At 34.1% G+C, this 19816-nt stretch overlaps 1 protein-coding gene across 18 annotated transcripts in view; it reads right to left on the bottom strand.

The window, feature by feature from the left end:
- The window catches only part of ADGRL3 (adhesion G protein-coupled receptor L3), an 839163-nt gene that overhangs the window by 24671 nt on the left and 794676 nt on the right, over nt 1-19816 (bottom strand). For 12 of the 18 annotated variants that reach the window (XM_045079804.1, XM_045079807.1, XM_045079808.1 and 9 more), the window contains one exon: nt 4616-12822. The exons of 1 other annotated variant lie outside the window; for it this stretch is intronic. In XM_045079804.1, the coding sequence (XP_044935739.1) occupies nt 12023-12822 (800 nt within the window). In that variant the 3' untranslated portion in view covers nt 4616-12022. Of the gene's footprint in view, nt 1-4615; nt 12823-14708; nt 14761-19387; nt 19517-19816 lie in introns of those variants that run through there. 5 more of the 18 variants (XM_045079816.1, XM_045079819.1, XM_045079817.1 and 2 more) reach the window with 2 other exon arrangements.

Here is a 19816-nt window from a genome sequence, read left to right as displayed (position 1 = left end):
TGAGCGTGTGTGCACACACGTACACACACTCAGGCACACATGCATGCACGGTTTATCTCTCTGTCAAATAAATAAATAAAATCTTTTAGAAATAAATTAAAAAGTGACTAAAATGTTACATTGAATTAGTGTGTAATTCAAACCACAGGGATCGGAATTCGTTTTGACTCCTCAATGTTAGCTACTGCCGCAATTTGAATTTTTTTTTTTTTTTGCAACTTGAATTTTTAAAACCAAACATTATTAGCGATTATTTTTAACCTTTTAAGCAATTTATAAACTACATAAACTATGTGTTTAGGTTATAACTGTAAAACAATTACATTAGAAATTTTAGATTATAGAAAAATAGCAAGTAATACTTAAAAATTTAAAACAAAGAGCTTAAAAGGAAGGTTCATATTCTTTATTCAGTTTTTCTCTCTCTCTTTTTAAATATTTTATTTGTTATTTGATAGAGAGACACAGTGAGAGAGGGAACACAAGCAGGGGGAGTGGGAGAGGGAGAAGCTGGCTTCTCGCTGAGCGGGAAGCCTGATGTGGGGCTAGATCCTAGGACCCTGGGATCGTGACCTGAGCTGAAGGCAGATGCTTAATGACTGAGCCACCCAAGTACCCCCAGTTAGTGTATCTTCTTATGTCTTTTTCAGCACTAACAGAATCAATGGAACTCTGTTTTCCTCAGTTACAATGAACTGGTGGCAATTACTCCAGTGCTAGAAAGTTTCTAAGAATGTGAGAAATTATTAGCTTTAAGATGTATCAAGTGCAAGACAAGAAGCTTATAATTTAATTCACTTTACTTTTCTTCCCCCCATATTTAAAAATAACTATTAATTTCTGGAATATGACTTCACTGGTAGGATTAATAGTATATATATGAAATATAAAATGCTTATTTTCATATCTTATATAAGCAAAGCATGAATATCAAAACAAAAGTCATAGGTTTAGTGAGATGATTCTCCCATTTGGATATATAAAGAGAATTAACTCGGAGATTAAGACATAACTCTTGTTTTTAGAGAATTGTGATTATCCAAAAGATCATGTTCATTGTAAGGATTTATTTAATAAAAGTAGGCAGGCATTTGTGTTTAATACCATGGTGTATTTTTACTTGAACACACTTAACACACAATCACCAGTATAGACAAGATCTATTTTATATAAAACCTTCAGAGCCTGTTAACATTCTTGATACTTTTGGATCAGATGTTAATATTTTCTGATGCTGTGACTAGGAATAAATCCTGGATGAAGCATTTTAGGTTTAAGTAGGGAAAAGTAAGCTGACTTCTGTCTCATTAAATCATATACTGAGACAAGACTCTTTACTGTCAACAATCTTTTTAGTATTGAATGAAACAAATAATTATAACAGTTATATTTAGAAATGGATTTATCTAAAAAATTCAAAATAATATAACTTTCTGGGCATTCTTTAATTTTTCACTTTTTGTCGTATCTACCTATGTAATTATATCCCATTTTACATACAAATAGAAGATTGGCAAGTGTCTCTAACTGCAATAACCAGATTTTTTACATACTCAAAAATTATTTTAAATTTCTCTAATAAATATTTCTAGTGTGTTACATATAAATATTAATGAGGAAAACTCCACTTTCTTAAAATCTTTCCTATAGGCAATTACTACATATATATGTTTTTTACATACACATGCAATTACACACAGACACCAACACAGAAACACATAGTCTCTCCCTTTCCCAGGTTGTTTTAGACAAAATGATGGAGTAAAACAGTCACGCATCAGCTTCAGATCTACCCTATTCATCACCAAACTTGAGAATAGACTCTTGTATATATTTTCCAGAATATTAATAGATTTAATTTTGTAAAATCGAGGACTTTCTGGATTGTCCTGAGGCAAAGAGAACTCTGTTAATCCTTTCCTATAATATAGTCCCGCTATGCCCCCAAATAACCAGCTAGAGGCAAAAGACCCTAAGTAAGGAGTAATGTGTTTCTGAGGGAGAGACAGAAGCAGTGTAAAAGGCTTGGTACTGGGAGCAGCCATGCAGACAGGTGTGAACTTGTTCGAAATTGAGACTCCAGACCTACTTCCAGGCTAACACAAATCAAAATTTGCTTCTTAACAAGATTCTCGTGTTATTCATAGGCACTTTATAAATGAGAAACACAGTTGTTGAGAATATATTCTTTGTCTCCGGTTGCTGTAGCCCAATAGTTGAGATTAGAACATAAAAAGCTATACTAACATGAAGGGATTCAATGGTTAGGGCAGAATTCTTAAAGCAGGATTCATTTCATTAATTGTTCTTCCTCCGCCTACGGATTGGAAACAGACATTTAGCAGAAATACTGTTACAATCGTTATTACTTTATCATGAGCTATAAAGTTATAAATTAATATTGGAGCAGTCACACCTCCACCATTTCACTGACATAAAATACTCAGGAAAAAAGCCCAAATTCAATTGTAAGAAAAATATTTTGGGTAGTGTTTTACAAACTGAGTTCCATGGGTTGGTAGTGCTCAATGTTTTCTCCTTATGTTCCTTGAGAATTTCAGGACCAGATACATTTTTTTAAAAGATTTATCTATTTATTTTAGAGCGAGAGAAAAAGCCCATGTGTGCAAGAGCAGAGTAATGGGGAGGGAGATGGAGAGATAGAGAGAGAGAGAGAGAGAGAGAGATTGAGAATCAGACTCCCCACTGAGGAGCCCAACACAAGGCTCGATTCCACAACCAGGAAATTGTGATCTGATCCAAAACCAAGAATTAGCCGCTGCACCAAATGCACCACCCAAGCACCCCAGAGCCAGATAATGTTAAGAAACAGAGCAATATCTACCACTCTTGGAGTTTTTCAGTGTATTCTCTGAAATTCCACAATAACAAAACAAAAACAAAACAAAACCAATGTGACTTTGTTTAATCTGGCATCTCTCAGATATAATTAAATTTAGAGCCATTTTTTTCCGTCAAATGAGACCTGTTCAATGCAGATTACAAAATGCTGTACTTAATTGCTAGATGTGCAGTTGGTGAAACTGTTGTGTAAAGATTAAATATTCAGAAATTGCGTACATAAACACCAAGCAAATTGTGGTTATTATGCTGCTTTGATAATGGGATGAAATAGTCCTATAGAACAGAGATACTAAATCAGAATCTGTTTCCGAATTTTCTAAAGAAAGGTTTCATGTGTACTAAGTATATCATATATATATATAAAATACATTATATATAATATAATTATATATATATTTCACATACAAAATAGATATTATATTTACTTTAGAGTTGAGGAACCTATTCTTAGAAAAATAATTTGTTCAAAGATGTAAATTGGTGAAACCTCAATCTCTTGACTGCCTTGTTAAATGGATTTTAAATATTTTGAGTGTCTTAAAAGTGGGCGCCGTATTTTTTCAACATTCACTTGGCTGTCTGTTAACCAACCCCTTTCTTATTTAAATGAAAGGGGGTGGGTTGATTTTTTTTTTAACTAGTCATTTGGTTGATGCAATATAACATTGTTAATAATGAAAATGGACTCTAGACTGTGAGATTTTAGTTCAAAATTCACCAGCTCTATGACTGTAAAATCTGAATTTAAATTTCCTCAGTGAAGTGAGCATGAAAAAAATCCATTTCACCATATTATTAGAAAGACTAAATGAGGCTATTCAAAGTGCCAGGTAAATCCTGAGCAGTCAGAATGTACAATTCTTCTTGATGTCCTTTGCAAATAATTCCTATGAAAATGTGTTTTCAATATTACAAAGGAGAAGTACCTGAACTGGATTTTTCCAGCTGATATATGTGTTCATTTTTGTGATGCTAAGAGTTAGTAAATAAAATAATTGGAGTCCCTGACATTGCAAAATGGTGATTCTATAATGTCTATCTTTGTGATCCCCACTGTATACTAATATTGATTGTGTTCTTTATTCAAAAGAAGAAAGACATGTCCCAGCCCAGAACTCCATAATCTCCTTCGCACCAGAAGTTCACCAGTGACTGGACCGTCCTCACCTCTATCCACCAGACCCCCATTTCGAGATGGGGGAGAAATAAGATTAGGTGACAGATAAGTCTACATTTGATTATATCTCAGTATTAGCAAACTTTAAGAGAAAACGGTAAGTTCTTCTTTTTTTTTTTTTAAAGATTTTATTTATTTATTCGACAGAGAGAGATCACAAGTAGGCAGAGAGGAAGGCAGAGAGAGAGGAGGAAGCAGGCTCCCCGCTGAGCAGAGAGCCCGATGCGGGACTCGATCCCAGGACCCTGAGATCATGACCTGAGCCGAAGGCAGCGGCTTAACCCACTGAGCCACCCAGGCGCCCAAAAACGGTAAGTTCTTATTTTAACTTCTTATCCTTCTGGAAAGAGCAAATCACCTTCTGGTTACCTTGGATGGCAGCAGCTCTCTGAAGACATTAAAAAAACAAAAAGCCCTTGCATTTTACTTATAATGTGTGAAGAAAAGGGGGGTAGGGTATGGGGGTAGCAAGGAAATCTATTAGCAGTGTATGTGTCATTGGTCCTCTAGGACGAAACACTGTCCCCAAACCAAAGTTCTAGCACTCCCATATAAGAAAAGTGACTACATCACTTATTGTTTACTGACATTTTTTATTGAGGTTTGTAGCTCATGATTTTACATGTGATTGTACAGAGCATTTAAGAAAAAAAAAAAAAAAGGTTGGAGAGGTTGTACAAGAGAAAAAATCCAACAGATAGAAATCTGGAAGGTGTATATGATAAGATTAATTCCACGTGTAAATATATGAGAATGGTAAGAGACCAGAGCCTGCAATAGCTATATTCTTGTTCCTAAAAAGAGAAATTGTTCCTATCGATGAGAAATAACTTAATTAGTTATTTTTAAAAATAAACTATCATTTTTAAAAAAAGATTTATCTTGAATTAGATTTAATGCTTGGCAAGTGGGAAAACAGTATGGAAAAACTTCCCAGATCACCCTTCTACTTCCAATACATTCACAGAAGCCAAACGAAAGGAAATCAAGCTGACTCTACTGCTATTGATTTTGTAGTTCATAGGCAAAGATTATTGTCAGAATATACAAAGAAGACTTGTTTATAAATGAACACATTCTGATTGTCTACAGCTGTTTCAAGACATATCATCTTTTATTACTTAGGATGGTAAAGGAAATCTTTATTCTGAAATGAGGCATGGAAACCAACTTTAAGTGTTTTTCCTCATCTCTCTTGATTCATGATGTTATCCCAAACATAAGACATTGTGACAACTTGAAATACAGGGCATTAAAAATGCTCTAGAAGACTAGGCAGTGATCAGCATAAGAAGACACTGGGTTCTAGTCACTGTGTCCTGAGTTCCATCCCCAAAGACATCTGCCTACTGTTCAAGAGTTGATGACATTCATGAGTTTTGCCAAACTTTTTTCGAAGTCAACCAAGCCATTTCCTTTTGAAGTCAGGATCATTTTGCCAGTTTTGCCTTCAGAAGAATCAGGGAATTTTTAACCTTTAAAAAGCTACTTTAGGTAGGGAACTTAAACACATTTCCTTGCCAATGTAGTATGAAATTCTGCATTCTTGGGCCATTGAGAAAAACTTAACTCTCTTAAAATTTAAAATCCTCCAATATTGGACCAACTGTAAATCTTTAATAACCTTAGGTCACAGAGTGGAACATTCTCATTTCAAAATTATTCATTCTGAATGGCAATGTTAATCTAAATTAGATCCTTAGAAGTCGGCTTTCCTTTCCTCTTCTTTCAAGCTCTTTCCTTTAGCATTCTAGAATGAAAGAAGCAGTGGGAATACTTTTAGACACATTTGGATTATGGAGTACTTTGATAACATGTCATACAACTGTCGGCAGAATTTTACGGATTGACTATAATAATTGAAGAGAGAGGACTTGAGAGTAATATTTTCAGCTGTGTAATTATTTGTTCAGTCTCAATGTAATATTCATAGATATAATAAATTATCCTGTAATATGAATATTGCTTGGTTATGAATTATCTTGCACAATGTACATAATTCCAATTTAATATTAATTTTATGTTTATTAGAAAGATTCATAATAAAGCTCTAAAAGGTACAAAGCTACTAGTAGCATTAACTGTGTTGGCATACAATAGAGTAAGCAGATTGGAGAGTGAAAGTGAATTGAGACAAAAATACTTATATTTAAGAAACATTTATAAAATATTGATGTTTCCTTGAGACAGGTGTGGCTAGACAAGAAATACCTAAAGAGTGTGAAAAGTGTTTGGAGTTTCCTGTGGAATCAGCAGGATAAAATTGTAATATGGTACTTCAATTTTTGCTTTAATACATCAATTGCATTTGGTACAGTGTTTAAGATTTTTACCACTCTGAACGATTTCATTATTTTTTCCTGGAATTTTTTTCTCTGGAACTCTAATTTAGGTCCTGCTACCTCACCGTAAGTCTACCAACTTGGTTCTGCCCTTTTTCTATTCATACTGTGATTTTAAAGACCTGCTTATCCCAATAGAGGTTTTTTCCCCATGCATAGTCTTCCTTGACTTCTTCATATAAGTCAAAGTTCTTCTTTCACATGCCTTCTTAAAAAACCATAGTTTGCATTTACCTTTGAAATGCTCTAATGGGACATAAATGAGAAAAATTTGTGTGACATACTACTAAAGGAGAGGAAGAAAAATCAAAACATAGCTGGAATGAAGACATTAGAATAATAACTTAAGGGTCCTGGATGTTAAAGACATGTTGACTTCTAAGTTTTTTGAAAGAGGGTATAGCAATAACTTTATTGAAAATGAAATAGGCAAAACCATAGTAACTACCTGTTTCATTGCAAAAATCACAAAGTTATTTCCTCTGCAAGCTGTAAATAAAAGGAATCAAAATATGTAAGTGTGTGTAAGTGAAAGTTAAAGATTGATTTCACTTTTGAAGCAAAGGGTAAGTAGAAGTAATGAGGTTAATTAGCAAATCAGAGAGATTCTTCTGATGGCCTAAGCAGGAAAGAAGCAGCTACCATCACTTTTTAATTAGAAATGAAAATTTAGATATTTATTGATTATTTTTCAGATGGTTTAAAAAGGATGTATTTGCTAATTTCAAAACTGAATTTATCATAGCGATTCACATCAAATCTATTTTATGATCTCCAGGAAGGTTTCCATGTAGAATTCTTTTGCACCAAAATGTTTCCATAGGCTAATTTGTAATGTTGCTGCTTCATTCTTGTGCTTCCATGTTCCTAATTTATTAATGTGCAGAAATCTAACATAAGATACACTTAAAGTATTTTTAGAAATGCATAGTAATTATTTATGCAGTAAGTTATAATCATGAATTACTAAACATGAGCTAATTTAATCTTAATATGTTGGTACTACAGTATACTAGGAAGATTATACATACTGTCATTTTATCTCACGTACTTCTGTTAGAGAAGAAAAGACATTAATGTCACCATTTTTAGAATTGCTCAAAATCAAATTAGGGTTTGAGTTTGTATAGCTCTTTCGCTCTAATCTGAATTGATACAGTAGTTCTATAGTGTTTTGTTTTGTTTATTTTTTTCCAAAAACATCTCAAGCAGTAGCACCTTGGTACAGTACCAATGAACAGCTTCTAAAAACAAATTATTCTTTCACTAATAGGAGATGATTACTGATTAGTTTGGAGTTGGCCTTTAGACAACCCAGAAACTATTTTTCCATTCCCTTTTGGTCTCTATAATGCAGAAAGTAAATTTTTAAGTTTTTAATGTCATTTTTTTTTGAAGTGAGCAAACCAGTCACTTGATGTGAACCTGTGGGGGGAGGGGGAAGCTGAAGATAGTGCCTAAAATTATGTCTATGGGTTCTTTATGAATATTACTAATTCTCTTATATGTTTATCTCCCTTACCATGAAAAGTTTCGCCATACCAACTAAGTTAAAACAAATTTAAAAAAAAAACACTTAATTTTAAAATCCTTTATCAATATGTTGACATTTTTATGTTAATGGGGATTTTAAAAATATAGATCATAAACTACACTTTTAATTTAGAGTCAGTCTTTTGTAAACTTGTTTGACAGGAAGTTAAGGGTGTTTCCATTATCTGCACTTGATCAATACAGTTTCCTGATTATTTTCATTTCAATGTAATGGTTATCACACAAATTCATTTTTGCCATTGTAATTATTTTAGCATAGCAATTTATTATTCAGTTTTAGTATTTTTAACTTTAGTAGAGTGGAACCAGAGGGACCCTCAAAAAAACCTAAGGGAAATCAAATCTATTTCTCCTTCACAAAATTTAGATTTCTCCATAAATATCATCAATTAAGAACATGGGCTGTGCAACAATCCAACAGTCTGTGAATCAGCTAAACATGAGGTCTATTAGCTAGTCTCCTGATAAAGTAACAAGAAATAGACCTCAAAAAGAAAAGAAAAAAAAAGTTCAAGAGTAAAATACTATGAAAACATTATTTTACTAGGGAATAATTATTGGTTTATTTCATTGGCATAACTTTTACTTTCAGCTATCCAAATATGTATGTACAGGATGTCTGTTTGGTGAAAATTTACTTTACAGAAAATCAGATAAACATCAGAAATATTCAGATAAGGAGGTCATGGATGGCACAGGGTATTAAAAGAGAGTCAACCAAAGGTGCTAAAAAAAACAAGAAAAACTTTAAAATTATTAATTTATCAATAGCTACACAAGGGAATACATGGGGGGGAAAAGTCAAGTTCAGGAATTCAACCCTTGCTAGTGTAAGACGGACTAAATGAATACATGTTAGATTATACAGACATTTCTTTTGAAATGTATACATAATTAGTCCCTTTACCATTTTGTTTTATTATAGTCATGTAAAACTTGGGGGAACAATCTCTTTCTGTGAAAGTCTTTGGGATCTTAAGTTTTTCTGAAAGCACATCAATTATGATGTATTCAAATTCGAGAATCTCACCCTTTCATCTTGATGCAAGAGCGTGGTAGTAACTGACAGTACGTAATGGCCCTTCTGCACCAGTTTGTGTATTCAAGTGATTTTCTTCAGCTTGGTCTATGTAAAGCTGGGGAGGCTACCTGTTTCAAATTTCCCTGTAATCAAACATAAAAGATAATGGGCAGGGAGGTAGCGATATCTGAAAATCAGAATTGGCAGCATCAGCAAGCTGAGTTGAGGTAGTTTCCCCATTGTTCTGTGAAACTAGTTTCTTACTGACAGAGCTGCCTTCGCATAGATTTCTGTCGAACTGGCAAAACAAGCATAAATGCTCATAATCCACAGACCGAAGTCTGTGTTTCTGAAGTTACCTTAAACTCATCTAAAAATGGTTCTTTCATTGCCAAATATACTCTATGCAACAGATAGGCTAACCACCTGTCAGGTGCTAATATTGCCAATAGTGTGGTCTGAAAAAACCTAATTACCATTAAAGCTTGAGGTTCTCCTGCAACTTAGGAAAAATCTGGAGACTTAAAAAAACTTATGTTAAGCGACCAAAAAAGTATGATGAATAAGATATTCTGAGGTGATATCAAGGTTATGATGTACTCTGGCCCAGCACAGAATTTTTTTTTTTTTTGTCATTTATTTTTAAACTGTATATAGATTACTGGCTACTTTGTAAACTACTTCTCATCTTAATTAAAAAAATTAATTTATACATGGGTGTTGTTTAGATTTGGAGGGAAAAAAGAAAAAAAAAATGAAATCACCAAAACATACTCCAGGAAATGATGATTTGGCAATTTCATTCTGGCTTTGCTCTAGAAGGGACTCCATGCTTAGACACTGCTGGAAAAGGTTCTTCAGTTACTGAAGATCCAGAAAGTTTCTTTGAAAGGACTTTTTTCCATATATGGAACAAAAAATTAGCATAAAAATATCGTATCTTTATAAAATGGATAATCACTTTGCCATTATTCTGGCACTTTTTAGCCAATTGAGTGGCTTTGAATTTCAAACATTGAAGTGGGACTTAGAAGGAAGAAATACATGGTGCACTCTCTCCTCTAATTCAATAATTAAATCTCTGATTGAAGCTGGTTTTTATAGTAGGCATGGTGACTCCAGCTAGTTATAAAATAAGCACATAGTAACATATATTAACCTGCTTTAAAGTAATTTATACATCTTATTTCATCCAACATAAACATGCCCATCCCATTTTTTCTGGTTTACTTTGTCTGAAAAAATGGTCTAATTTTGTGCTTAGGTTATCCGTCTCGGCAGATTTTATTTCTTCTGCATGGCTCATTTGGGCCATAGAGGATTAGCAAAGTATATATAATGAAAACAGAAGGAAAGACGAGAAAAATGAAAAGAGTAGTTAATCATATAGTACATACAGCAAAACAATATCTTCTAAATCTCAATCAGTTGTTTATTGGTTGGCAAACAAGTTTCACTTTTACAACAAATATTAGTAATGAGGTCATCCAACTTTGAGACCATACAAAATGGATCATAAATTTAAAAAAAAATTATATGTGCTGCTAATTTACCTCTTGTATTCCTACATTACTTAAAATCCTGTCAAATAAATAAATCTTCCTGTTAATAAACAGAAGAGCTTTAAAAAAAATCACTTCAAAATAACTTGACCTTTTGATTCTTTCTACAAGGGAGTGAATTTCCTTTAAAAATTGATAGTGCAGGTGCCCACTTGGGGATTGGACTGAGCATTCAGCACTTAAACGCCTATGGGATACCGTTTTGTTTTAGTGTTTTTTTTTTTTTTTTCACATGCAGAAGCCCCACTAGTTCTATTGACACCTCTTGACTTCTAGAATCATAGCTACTGTCTTGGTGATGAACTGCTTGCCAAATATGCTTTGCATTACAACAAATGTGCACTGTAAACAGAAAAGTTCGTCCTGCTCTAATTTGCAAAAATGCTCTTGGAAATACTCTGACTGAATAAAGATATATAGTGAGGGAAGGAAGTCTAATTTTATTTATTTTATTTTTTTTTGTAAAAAATAATTTGTTTGTATTACTAGAAAATGATTCTTATAAAGTGATAGTTTCATTTATTTATTTATTTATTTTTTTGCCAGGTGAAATTTTAAAGGAAAAAAAGCAAAAAGCAATAAAAAACTAAAGAAAGAGAGAGAGAAAGAAAGAAAGAAACAAGAAAAGAAAAAAAGAGAACAAAAGGAAAAGAAAATGAAAGAAGAAAGATACGAAAGAAGAAAGGAAGGAAACTTTGCTCTCTTACTGGTAGACAAACTTGCAAGACCAGCACGAAAGAAAAAGAAAATATCTCTTTTTTTTCCACTACATTAACAGGACTCAAATTCTGGAGGAACAGAAAGCTGACTATATGTGCAATGCTAGTATCTGTACATTACATAGAAATTGTTCATTTTTTTTTCTGCCATTAGTTTTATCATCAGTTAATACAGCAAATCATAAAATATGCATTTAGCATATAATTCTAGAATTCCCCTCCATTTCATTATTTTGTTGTTTTATTTTGTATTCCACAGCTATTCCTGCTGTGGTGAATTCAGGTTGTGAGTGACTAAAAACCACTATGTGATACAGTTTTCCTTTGTTTTTACGTTTGTTTGTGCAGCACTCCAATCTAGATGCAGCATTGTTACTAATTTCAAACAACCATTCTGGCCTTTTAAAAATCAGGTCCTTGTTATTATAGTAACAGAGCATCAGAGATGTTAGAACAAACACAACAGAATTCAACAAGGCCACAATGAGCGCCATCTTCTTCGTATCTCGTTCATTAACATAATGAAGTCTCCATCTGAGGGGGAAAGATAGGAAAGGAGAGGGCACAGGGGAATTTCAGCAGTTATCTTTCTCCCCTGGGCTGACCTACAAATCCCAGTTAAAAAAAAAAAAAAAAAAAAAAAAAGTCTGAAAGTCCGTGTTTGTCTTTCAAGAACAGCATAAAGATTTAGGAGTACACACATTATTACCACTGCTTATATCAACTCAGAACAGTCCACCAGGTGTTAGCAGTTTCGTTGGTTTCAAGTTCTGTGTCATCTTCTATAGACTAGTGACCAAATGAGCTGGTCCTTTTGAACTGCCCTCCGGAGGGGTCCCATCTTTGTTTGGAGGAACTATAAATCCATCACTGCTGCCGCGCCCTAGCTGGTAGTAGGTGTGCAGCTGATGGACGTGGTTTCTGGAGCCTAGGTTTGGCATGCTTTTGTAGTAAACATCTTCGGCATCACCACATTTGGCCGGTGGGGGTTCGGTCTGGGTGCTGGTGGTAACACTCTCCGCGGCGGGCACACCAGCCAGGGCCGGCATGCTGGTGTACAGAGAGTCCCTGTGGGGTGACTGGAGATCTTCTGTGTGCTCGTTGGTTAGCAAAGGGAAAAAGCTCTCACTGTGGTCTTGGGGGAGCCGCCTTCTGGTGTAATGGTGTGGCTGGTGGTTCTCCGCAGAGTAAACTCTTGGGGGAAGCAAAGGAGCATCGGATTCCTCATGAATGAGTTCCAGGCCCAAACTCTCCTCATGGTTAAAGGAGGTGGCGTCATCCAGGACAATGGCGTCGTCTTCACTCCCGCTGCCAAGGTTATTCACCAGCTTGTTCATCAGATTCCTGTTCTGTTCACTGGAGCGCTCGTGGTTGTTCAGGTAAGACGGGATATAGTTGGAAGTGAGTTCCTTCAGAATCTTTTTCTCTAGGGCGGTCTCGTTGTGGTTATAGCCACGGTCTATGATTTGCACACAGTTGCTCAGGTACTCACCACTGGCAATGCTGTAACTATTGCCATGGTTACCATTCAGTGGTAGAGTATCCATGACACTTGTATCCCTGGCATTGTTCAGAAGCCCCTCTGAAAAAGATTACAGAACACTATGACATTTACATCCGACTGGCCGTAGAACACACACACACAAACACAAAAGAAAAACATTTGACTATGAAGTATGTATAAATTGCTAGCATGTTTAAGTAAGTCATAAAATTTTTGGAAATAAACGAAAAATACTACTAAGTCTATATGTACCTATTATATATACACTTGGACAATCGATAGAAACCTTAGAAATGGATAGGTATCTAACTAAAATAAATCTTTAAATGAATAATTTTTAAAAAGCCTATCAATTTGCGATTTCCACACAAACATTGCCTGATAGTATCTGAAGCATATCTGGTTATAACTTAGAAAACAAAACAAAACAAAACAAAATTTCAGTGTAATCATTCGTTGCTTTCAATTTATACACATCAAAGTCAATTCAATAATTCATTACCTTTAATTTTACATGTCTTAACATTAAAATAGGTATACTATTAACATAATTCATGTGTGGTGCTTTGAATATACTGTCAAAAGTAAAAGAATCAAGCACTTTCTAACAATTTGATATGTAATTTTGTGAGATTCAAATTAATTCCTACACATGAAACCACAAAAGGATTATGTTAAATTTGTCAGTATGATGTAGTCATGAAATAATGCTTAGTCAAATAAGTGGCACATCAAAATAATTTGCACATAGGAACTTTCAAAACAAAACTAGTTGGATTTACTTTCTAAATTTTTTTCTACCTATAAACCCATTAGTGATTGTTTAGGGTCCGTAGGTAAGACTACAAGAAAATGTGTAAAGACACAGGGATATGATTCCTAAAAACATAGTGTTGGTATTAAAGATTCCATGCCATAATGAATGATGACTTTGTGTGCATATACTAAACTTTGAATTTAAAGAAGATTAAACATTTTATTCTGGGAAGAAATAGTTGCAGTGAAATAAAATTTAACCACATGCTTCTTCAAGGTTTTTGCATTCTCTTGAATAAACAGAAATCCAAGAATCTATAATAGTTCCAAAGTCAGTTCAAATGCAACCACGAAAGAAAATAAAACACAAACATTTAACCAATACTCGTAAATAAGAAAGAATATTTCTTTACAGAACAATTAATAGAAAGATTCTATTGAACTTCTCAATACACTACTAACTTGTGAAAATATAGCATTCATTCTATATCTGTGATGCAGTTATGTTTATCAAAACTGAACTTGTTCATAGCTGGTTTAAATAAAGTGTGGTCTCTATTTTATATGGACTTCTGACGCATACTCTGTACTCAAGTAGCAGGTCCCCAAAACAGGAATGCATAAAATATTCATTAAAATGCAGCCATCACAGACATAGGGTGAAGCGATTTATTTTCATGTTATAAGATATCTTGTAGACAAATCCACAATGTTAAGAAAAATAAAAGTAAATGCTCTTTAAAGGGCCATATGTGATGGGTGAATGCTGCTGTGGAGGGCGCTATGGTATGCTGGATGGTTATGGTTGAGTGACCGATGCATTGAAACGTGTGTATTATTTCTGTTGTCAATGCATTAGGTACAGGTTGGAAACAGCCATAGTAAAATAAAGTGGGTATGCTGCATGGGACATACATTTGTATAATGGAATGTACTAATAAAAATGAAAAGTATATGCATTACTTAGCAAAAATAAATGCTTAATTTAAAAACAATTTAACTCACACAAACATTACATGAGACTTAAAAACTATGTTGATCATGTGACACAGTAAAAGAATCAGACAACAAAAGCGTCTAATCTCTATTAACATAAATTTATATAAGTCGATTCATAGGCTCTTTAGTTTTTAAATTGTGAGATGAACTGTTTTTAATAACTACATCATCTATATGTGATGCAATAAAAGTGAACTAAAAAAAATTACATTTGATATGCAATGTTTAGCTTTACTCCCATACTTGTCTCTCTGTAGGGCTCTAAACGACAGCATGAAGAAAAGGAAAGAAAAAACAACAAGTAAGCTTACAGCGACAGTAGAAGAAACATGAGTAAAAAGCAAATTGATGATATGCAGAAAAAAGAGTCAAAGGAAATAATTTCCACTGCCCCAAAATTCATGAGTCTGTGTTACATGGTTTATCATAATTAAAAATACTGAAATGTTAGTCAGAAAATAAGAAACCCATCTTAACACATGCTAATAAAATGAGTCTTCAATAAGCGTTCGTACAGTTTATAAATGTCAAACAAAAACACATTTATTTTAAAGTTAAGATTATTACACCAACCGAGGAGAGTAAAGATTTGAGTGCAAGCCACGACAATTCCCACAACTATATTTCAGTCATCTGTATATTATGTGTATGTTCACCTGAACATACCTGCTTCTAAGGAATGTTATTTAACTTTAAAATTTTTCAGTGAAATTATATCAAATCTTTAGCTTGTATACAGAGGGAAAAAAAAACACAGTTGTAAGTTTCCATAATTGTGTATTTTTCCTTTATGTATCTTTTCTCTTCATGTAAAAAGGTTATTTTTCCCCCACTGTACCTATATAAATGCTTCTTATCATTTGTGAATAATACTGATCAGAACTGTCATTTCTGGAACTCTTATTCAAAAGTTGTGTAACTATGGAGAAAGAAAAAGGTTAAATCCAACCATTACTTGGTATCAAGACAACGTGAGAGCAAGAAAAATACCACCGTCAATACCAGATTTTCTTCTGGATTGTTGCACAATCATTTGCAATCAAACCATTTTAGAGTTAATCCTTTAAAAAAACAATCCTAGCAAAATTATTAAAAAAAAAACACTCATATTTTCATCAGGTCATAAAGGACAGCTCTTGCTGAACTTGTTTACAGGAAGGTTAAATCATCACAAACATAAAAACCAGGAAGCTCATTGGGCTAGCTCATTTCAGGAGATCCCAGCTGATTAACATTATAATAAAATATTAAATAATAAATAAATAAATAAATAAATAAATAAAAATTAAATAATAAAACATTAACCATTGCTTTAGAGATATGGTTTTTGGACTTAGAAGTTGATTCATTTCTCAGAAAAGACCAACAATATTTCAAAATGGAGAGGAAAGTTCTTTTAAAGTTTCCAAATAACTTTAGAAAAATAATTTGAATTGAAGAGCCAAACCAGTATATTAACAGATGGAAATCGTTTGTAAGCTCATCAATGGCTCCTTCCCTAAATGATAGAATTTTAGCACTGGAAAGCCTATGAGAGATGACTGAAGTTCAGCCCCTGCTTTTCAGGGATGAAGAAACTGCAGCCAAGACAGGCTGAGCCCCACCTAACCCCACCCTGCTAATAGCAGAACTGAGATCGGAATGGAAATCGCACAGATGTCCTCTGTGCACCACCATCTATGTCTTCTTCATATCCGCCTTAGGCTTTGAAGCCATAACAGAATATTTATTTATATATTTTATAATATAATCTTGTAATCTTACCGGCTATAATATATTCTTCATTATATCCTGTCCTAAGGGTATGTCTTTCTCTAAGTTGGAGGATAGAATTAAATTACTTTAAAATGTAAATTATTTTGTAAAATCATGACTTCCTCTCTATTTTATGTCTTGTTGACAGGTTAATCTATAGCGAGATTTATCTTACAAAAATTGAATTCTCTAGCACTGACAAGATGATAATGGTCCAGAAATACTATGCATGAAGTTTTAAATATTTCCATAGACAGACTCTGAATCCAATATAATAAAAGTATATTAGTCATCTTTATTCCTAACTCTATATGCTTCAGTAACTCTATAAACACATCTCTACATATTTTAAGTAAAGGCATTACAAACAAATATAGATACTTTAAATCTGAATGTTTCTTTGCTTGGATGGCACTGGTGCAACTGAATTAAGAGAACCCACAGAACAGAACCAAGTGGTAATTCAACATAAACCACTCCAGTACATACCGAGCCACCTATATTTCATGTAAGATTTCCCCTTGCCAGTAAGAATATTAAGTGCATTCATCTGAAAGCATAAGATTAGTAGCAACATGACAATCACTAGGATATATTTTTGGTCAGTGGTAAAAAGAATTACTTTAAGCACACTATAGTTTAAGATCTTAAAAATTTTTACACATAAAACAGTTAAACAATTTCACTTCTGACTCTGAAAAACATGAATAAAATTATTTACTTTTATTTTTAAGAAAAGTCAGTAGACTTTACTTAATTTACTGATAAACACAATAAATCCATTCAGAAGAATCCTTTGTGTATTTCTTGATAATCTTAAGAGCAGTATTCAGTAATAAATTTCACAGGAATAAAACTTTATACCTATATGGTATTATTTTAAATGTTGTGTTGAGAAAACTTCACTTTCATAGTGTTTATAGTAGTGTTCCATCCTTAGAAAAATCCCCTAATTTATGATACCGGTAAAAATAAAATACGAAGGCAGATATTGAATTAGGGAAAACATAGATCAGTAATTATTAGTTGTTCATTACACAAGGCATTAGAAATTATATCTGATAAAAAGCTGAAGAAAAGGTTATTTAAATTTTTATTTGTTTTATAACAATATTAAATAAATTAAACAATTTTTATGGCTTTTTAACAACTCTTTGCATAAAGTGAATGTGGAATAGATTTAATTTGCAGATACGATGCAGATTTTCACCTAACATTACTGAAAACTTACTGATATGTCAGTACACTGTAAAATGTTAATGACACAATTATCTGTCACTTAGCCTAATTTAAAAAAAAACACAAGCGTTCAAAGGTCTGCAAAATCGTTCTGGCCAGCCGCATTTATTGTGTTGTGAAATGTACAGTTCATTGAGTGCCACAGGGAAACAGGGACTTTGACAAAGGAGAGACGACTCCGAAGGGGAACCATGAAGAAGGACCCAGAAGCTATCTCATATTGATGGCACTAGGGAAATGGAGGACCGGAAGAAGCCAGATGAGCTGCTTTCAAAGTATTTAAAAGGACTGACATAGAGAGCAGAAGAATACTTTGCTCTTCTTTGCTCTAGAGGGCAAATCAAAGCATCCTGCCCAGAGGCAAATTTCAGCTCACTGGAAGGAAAAAATCTATGTAACAAATGGAGCATTTCAACCATTGCAAGTCTGAAATCCTGAGGTCAGAAGGGTCCCATCAGAGAGGCACACGGGCTGACAGAGCGCCAGCACCGTGGTGAAGAGGGTCCATGAGCTCTGTTCCTTCTTTTGATTCTAAGACAGGCAGGCCTTATGGAACTTGATAAATCAAAAGTTCCCTTAATTACTTCATCTTAGTGAGAAACGGTTTGACCATATTCCTGAAGTCACTTCCGTGTTACTGACTTCAGTATTTTTGAGATAAGTTGACATCTTCCTACATATCTGACAAGGTGTCACATAGGAAGCTCAGAAGGGTTTAGACACCCAATGGCAGTGCTGTAACACACACACTTGTATGGAACGGCCATCCACACCGAGTTTTACTCACTCGCGACACTCCTGTTTCACCTCTGACTGAGAAGGGAAAGAAAGCACAAAGATGCACACCGAGAATAACAGGAATTTTATTCAAAATTGCCTGGGAAAGCTAAATACGGCTAATCTGTCACATCCAAGTTCAAAGAACCACTTAAGCCTATTTGTTACAGTGAATTTTCTTTCAATATAATATTACATAATTGGATCCCTAACTAGGGCTTTTCCTTTAGGAAACTTTTATTTGAATAGTTCTTTCCTGTGGTCTCTTCCATAGGATATGGATATTTTAATTTCTTGCGATTCAATACATTTATTTTTATTCTTAGAAAAGGTAGAGTCATGTCCAAACGCTTATAACAGAAGTGGTTTTAAAGAGATTTATGGTTATTTATTTGACATGCGGTTAAATTTCTTTTTCCTTTAAAGCTGGAGGATATTCAGAAGAACCATATCCCAAAGCCTTGTTTTTCACACATAGCCACAGTAGGGGGGGAAAGAAAAAATCATGACCTTCCTGAGCCAGCTCACCCTGGTAATGGCAAGCTAGTGTGGAACCTGACTTGCTATTGTTCAGTTCAGTAGCAAACTGAAGGGCTCTTTTCTCCACGGCTTAGTTCCACGTAATTTTCCATGGTGTTGGCCTAAGTGCTTTCACCAATACTGATGCCTTGTGCCTAGAGTGTGCGTCATGGCTTAATAACGTAAGCTCATTGTCTGGGTCTTATAACACTGAGACTCTTGACTCAAGTTCTCCTTTATCTTACTTACCTTAAGCAAATGTCTCATTTCTCAAAATAAATACATAGGTATTTAATATAGAAATCAATCAACAACAAGAAAAGCACTGACACATCACAATACATTTTATAACGTTACAAACACAGATTGATGACTCAAGCATTGGTTTATCAGAAGGAAGGGATCCAGCTGTTACTAAGGAAAACCTAAGGAAAATGGAAAATAAAAGCACCAAGAGGGGTGGAAGACGAAAGGTGTCTGTGTGTCTGCTTCCAAAAGAAAGAAAGGCAGGTGGAAGGAAAAAAAAATAGAATGTGGCCATAAAAGCTACATAAAATGGGACTCTCACTTGAAAAAATTAAGATAAACTCCAGCACACCTTGTGCGTTGTACATGCTGACAGAAGGGTTGTTACAGACCGCCGGTTCCCCAAGCAATGTATTATAGGGATTGTTAGTACCATGCGGACGAAGCAGAGCATTGCTTATAAGATGATTAGCCATGGCTCCTGGAGCAGCCCCATAGAAAGACAGAGAAAAAAAAAAGGTCAATCAGGCAAATGTGTTTGAAAAAAAGAAAGGAAACATTTAGAATGACAACAGTTGATACAGTCCTGATTACAGGCAGGCAGCTAATTAGACTCAAAAATATATGCCACTAAAGCACACACGTTTCCAATAATGCACATATCCGAGAGTCAGTGGGAAAGAAAATGGTTTACAATGTTGATTAAGCCACATTTAGGGTGTTCTCTTTCCCAAAGTGTAAGCAAGAATTTATTCCCATGCTTGCTAAAAATTAAAAAGAA

Source organism: Mustela putorius, unplaced genomic scaffold, assembly GCF_011764305.1.
Source record: "Mustela putorius furo isolate JIRA1106 unplaced genomic scaffold, ASM1176430v1.1 tig00000430_pilon_pilon_pilon, whole genome shotgun sequence".
NCBI lineage: Eukaryota > Metazoa > Chordata > Mammalia > Carnivora > Mustelidae > Mustela > Mustela putorius.
The sequence above is the reverse complement of the archived record's forward strand: the minus strand, read 5'-3'. Positions and strand labels throughout refer to the sequence as shown.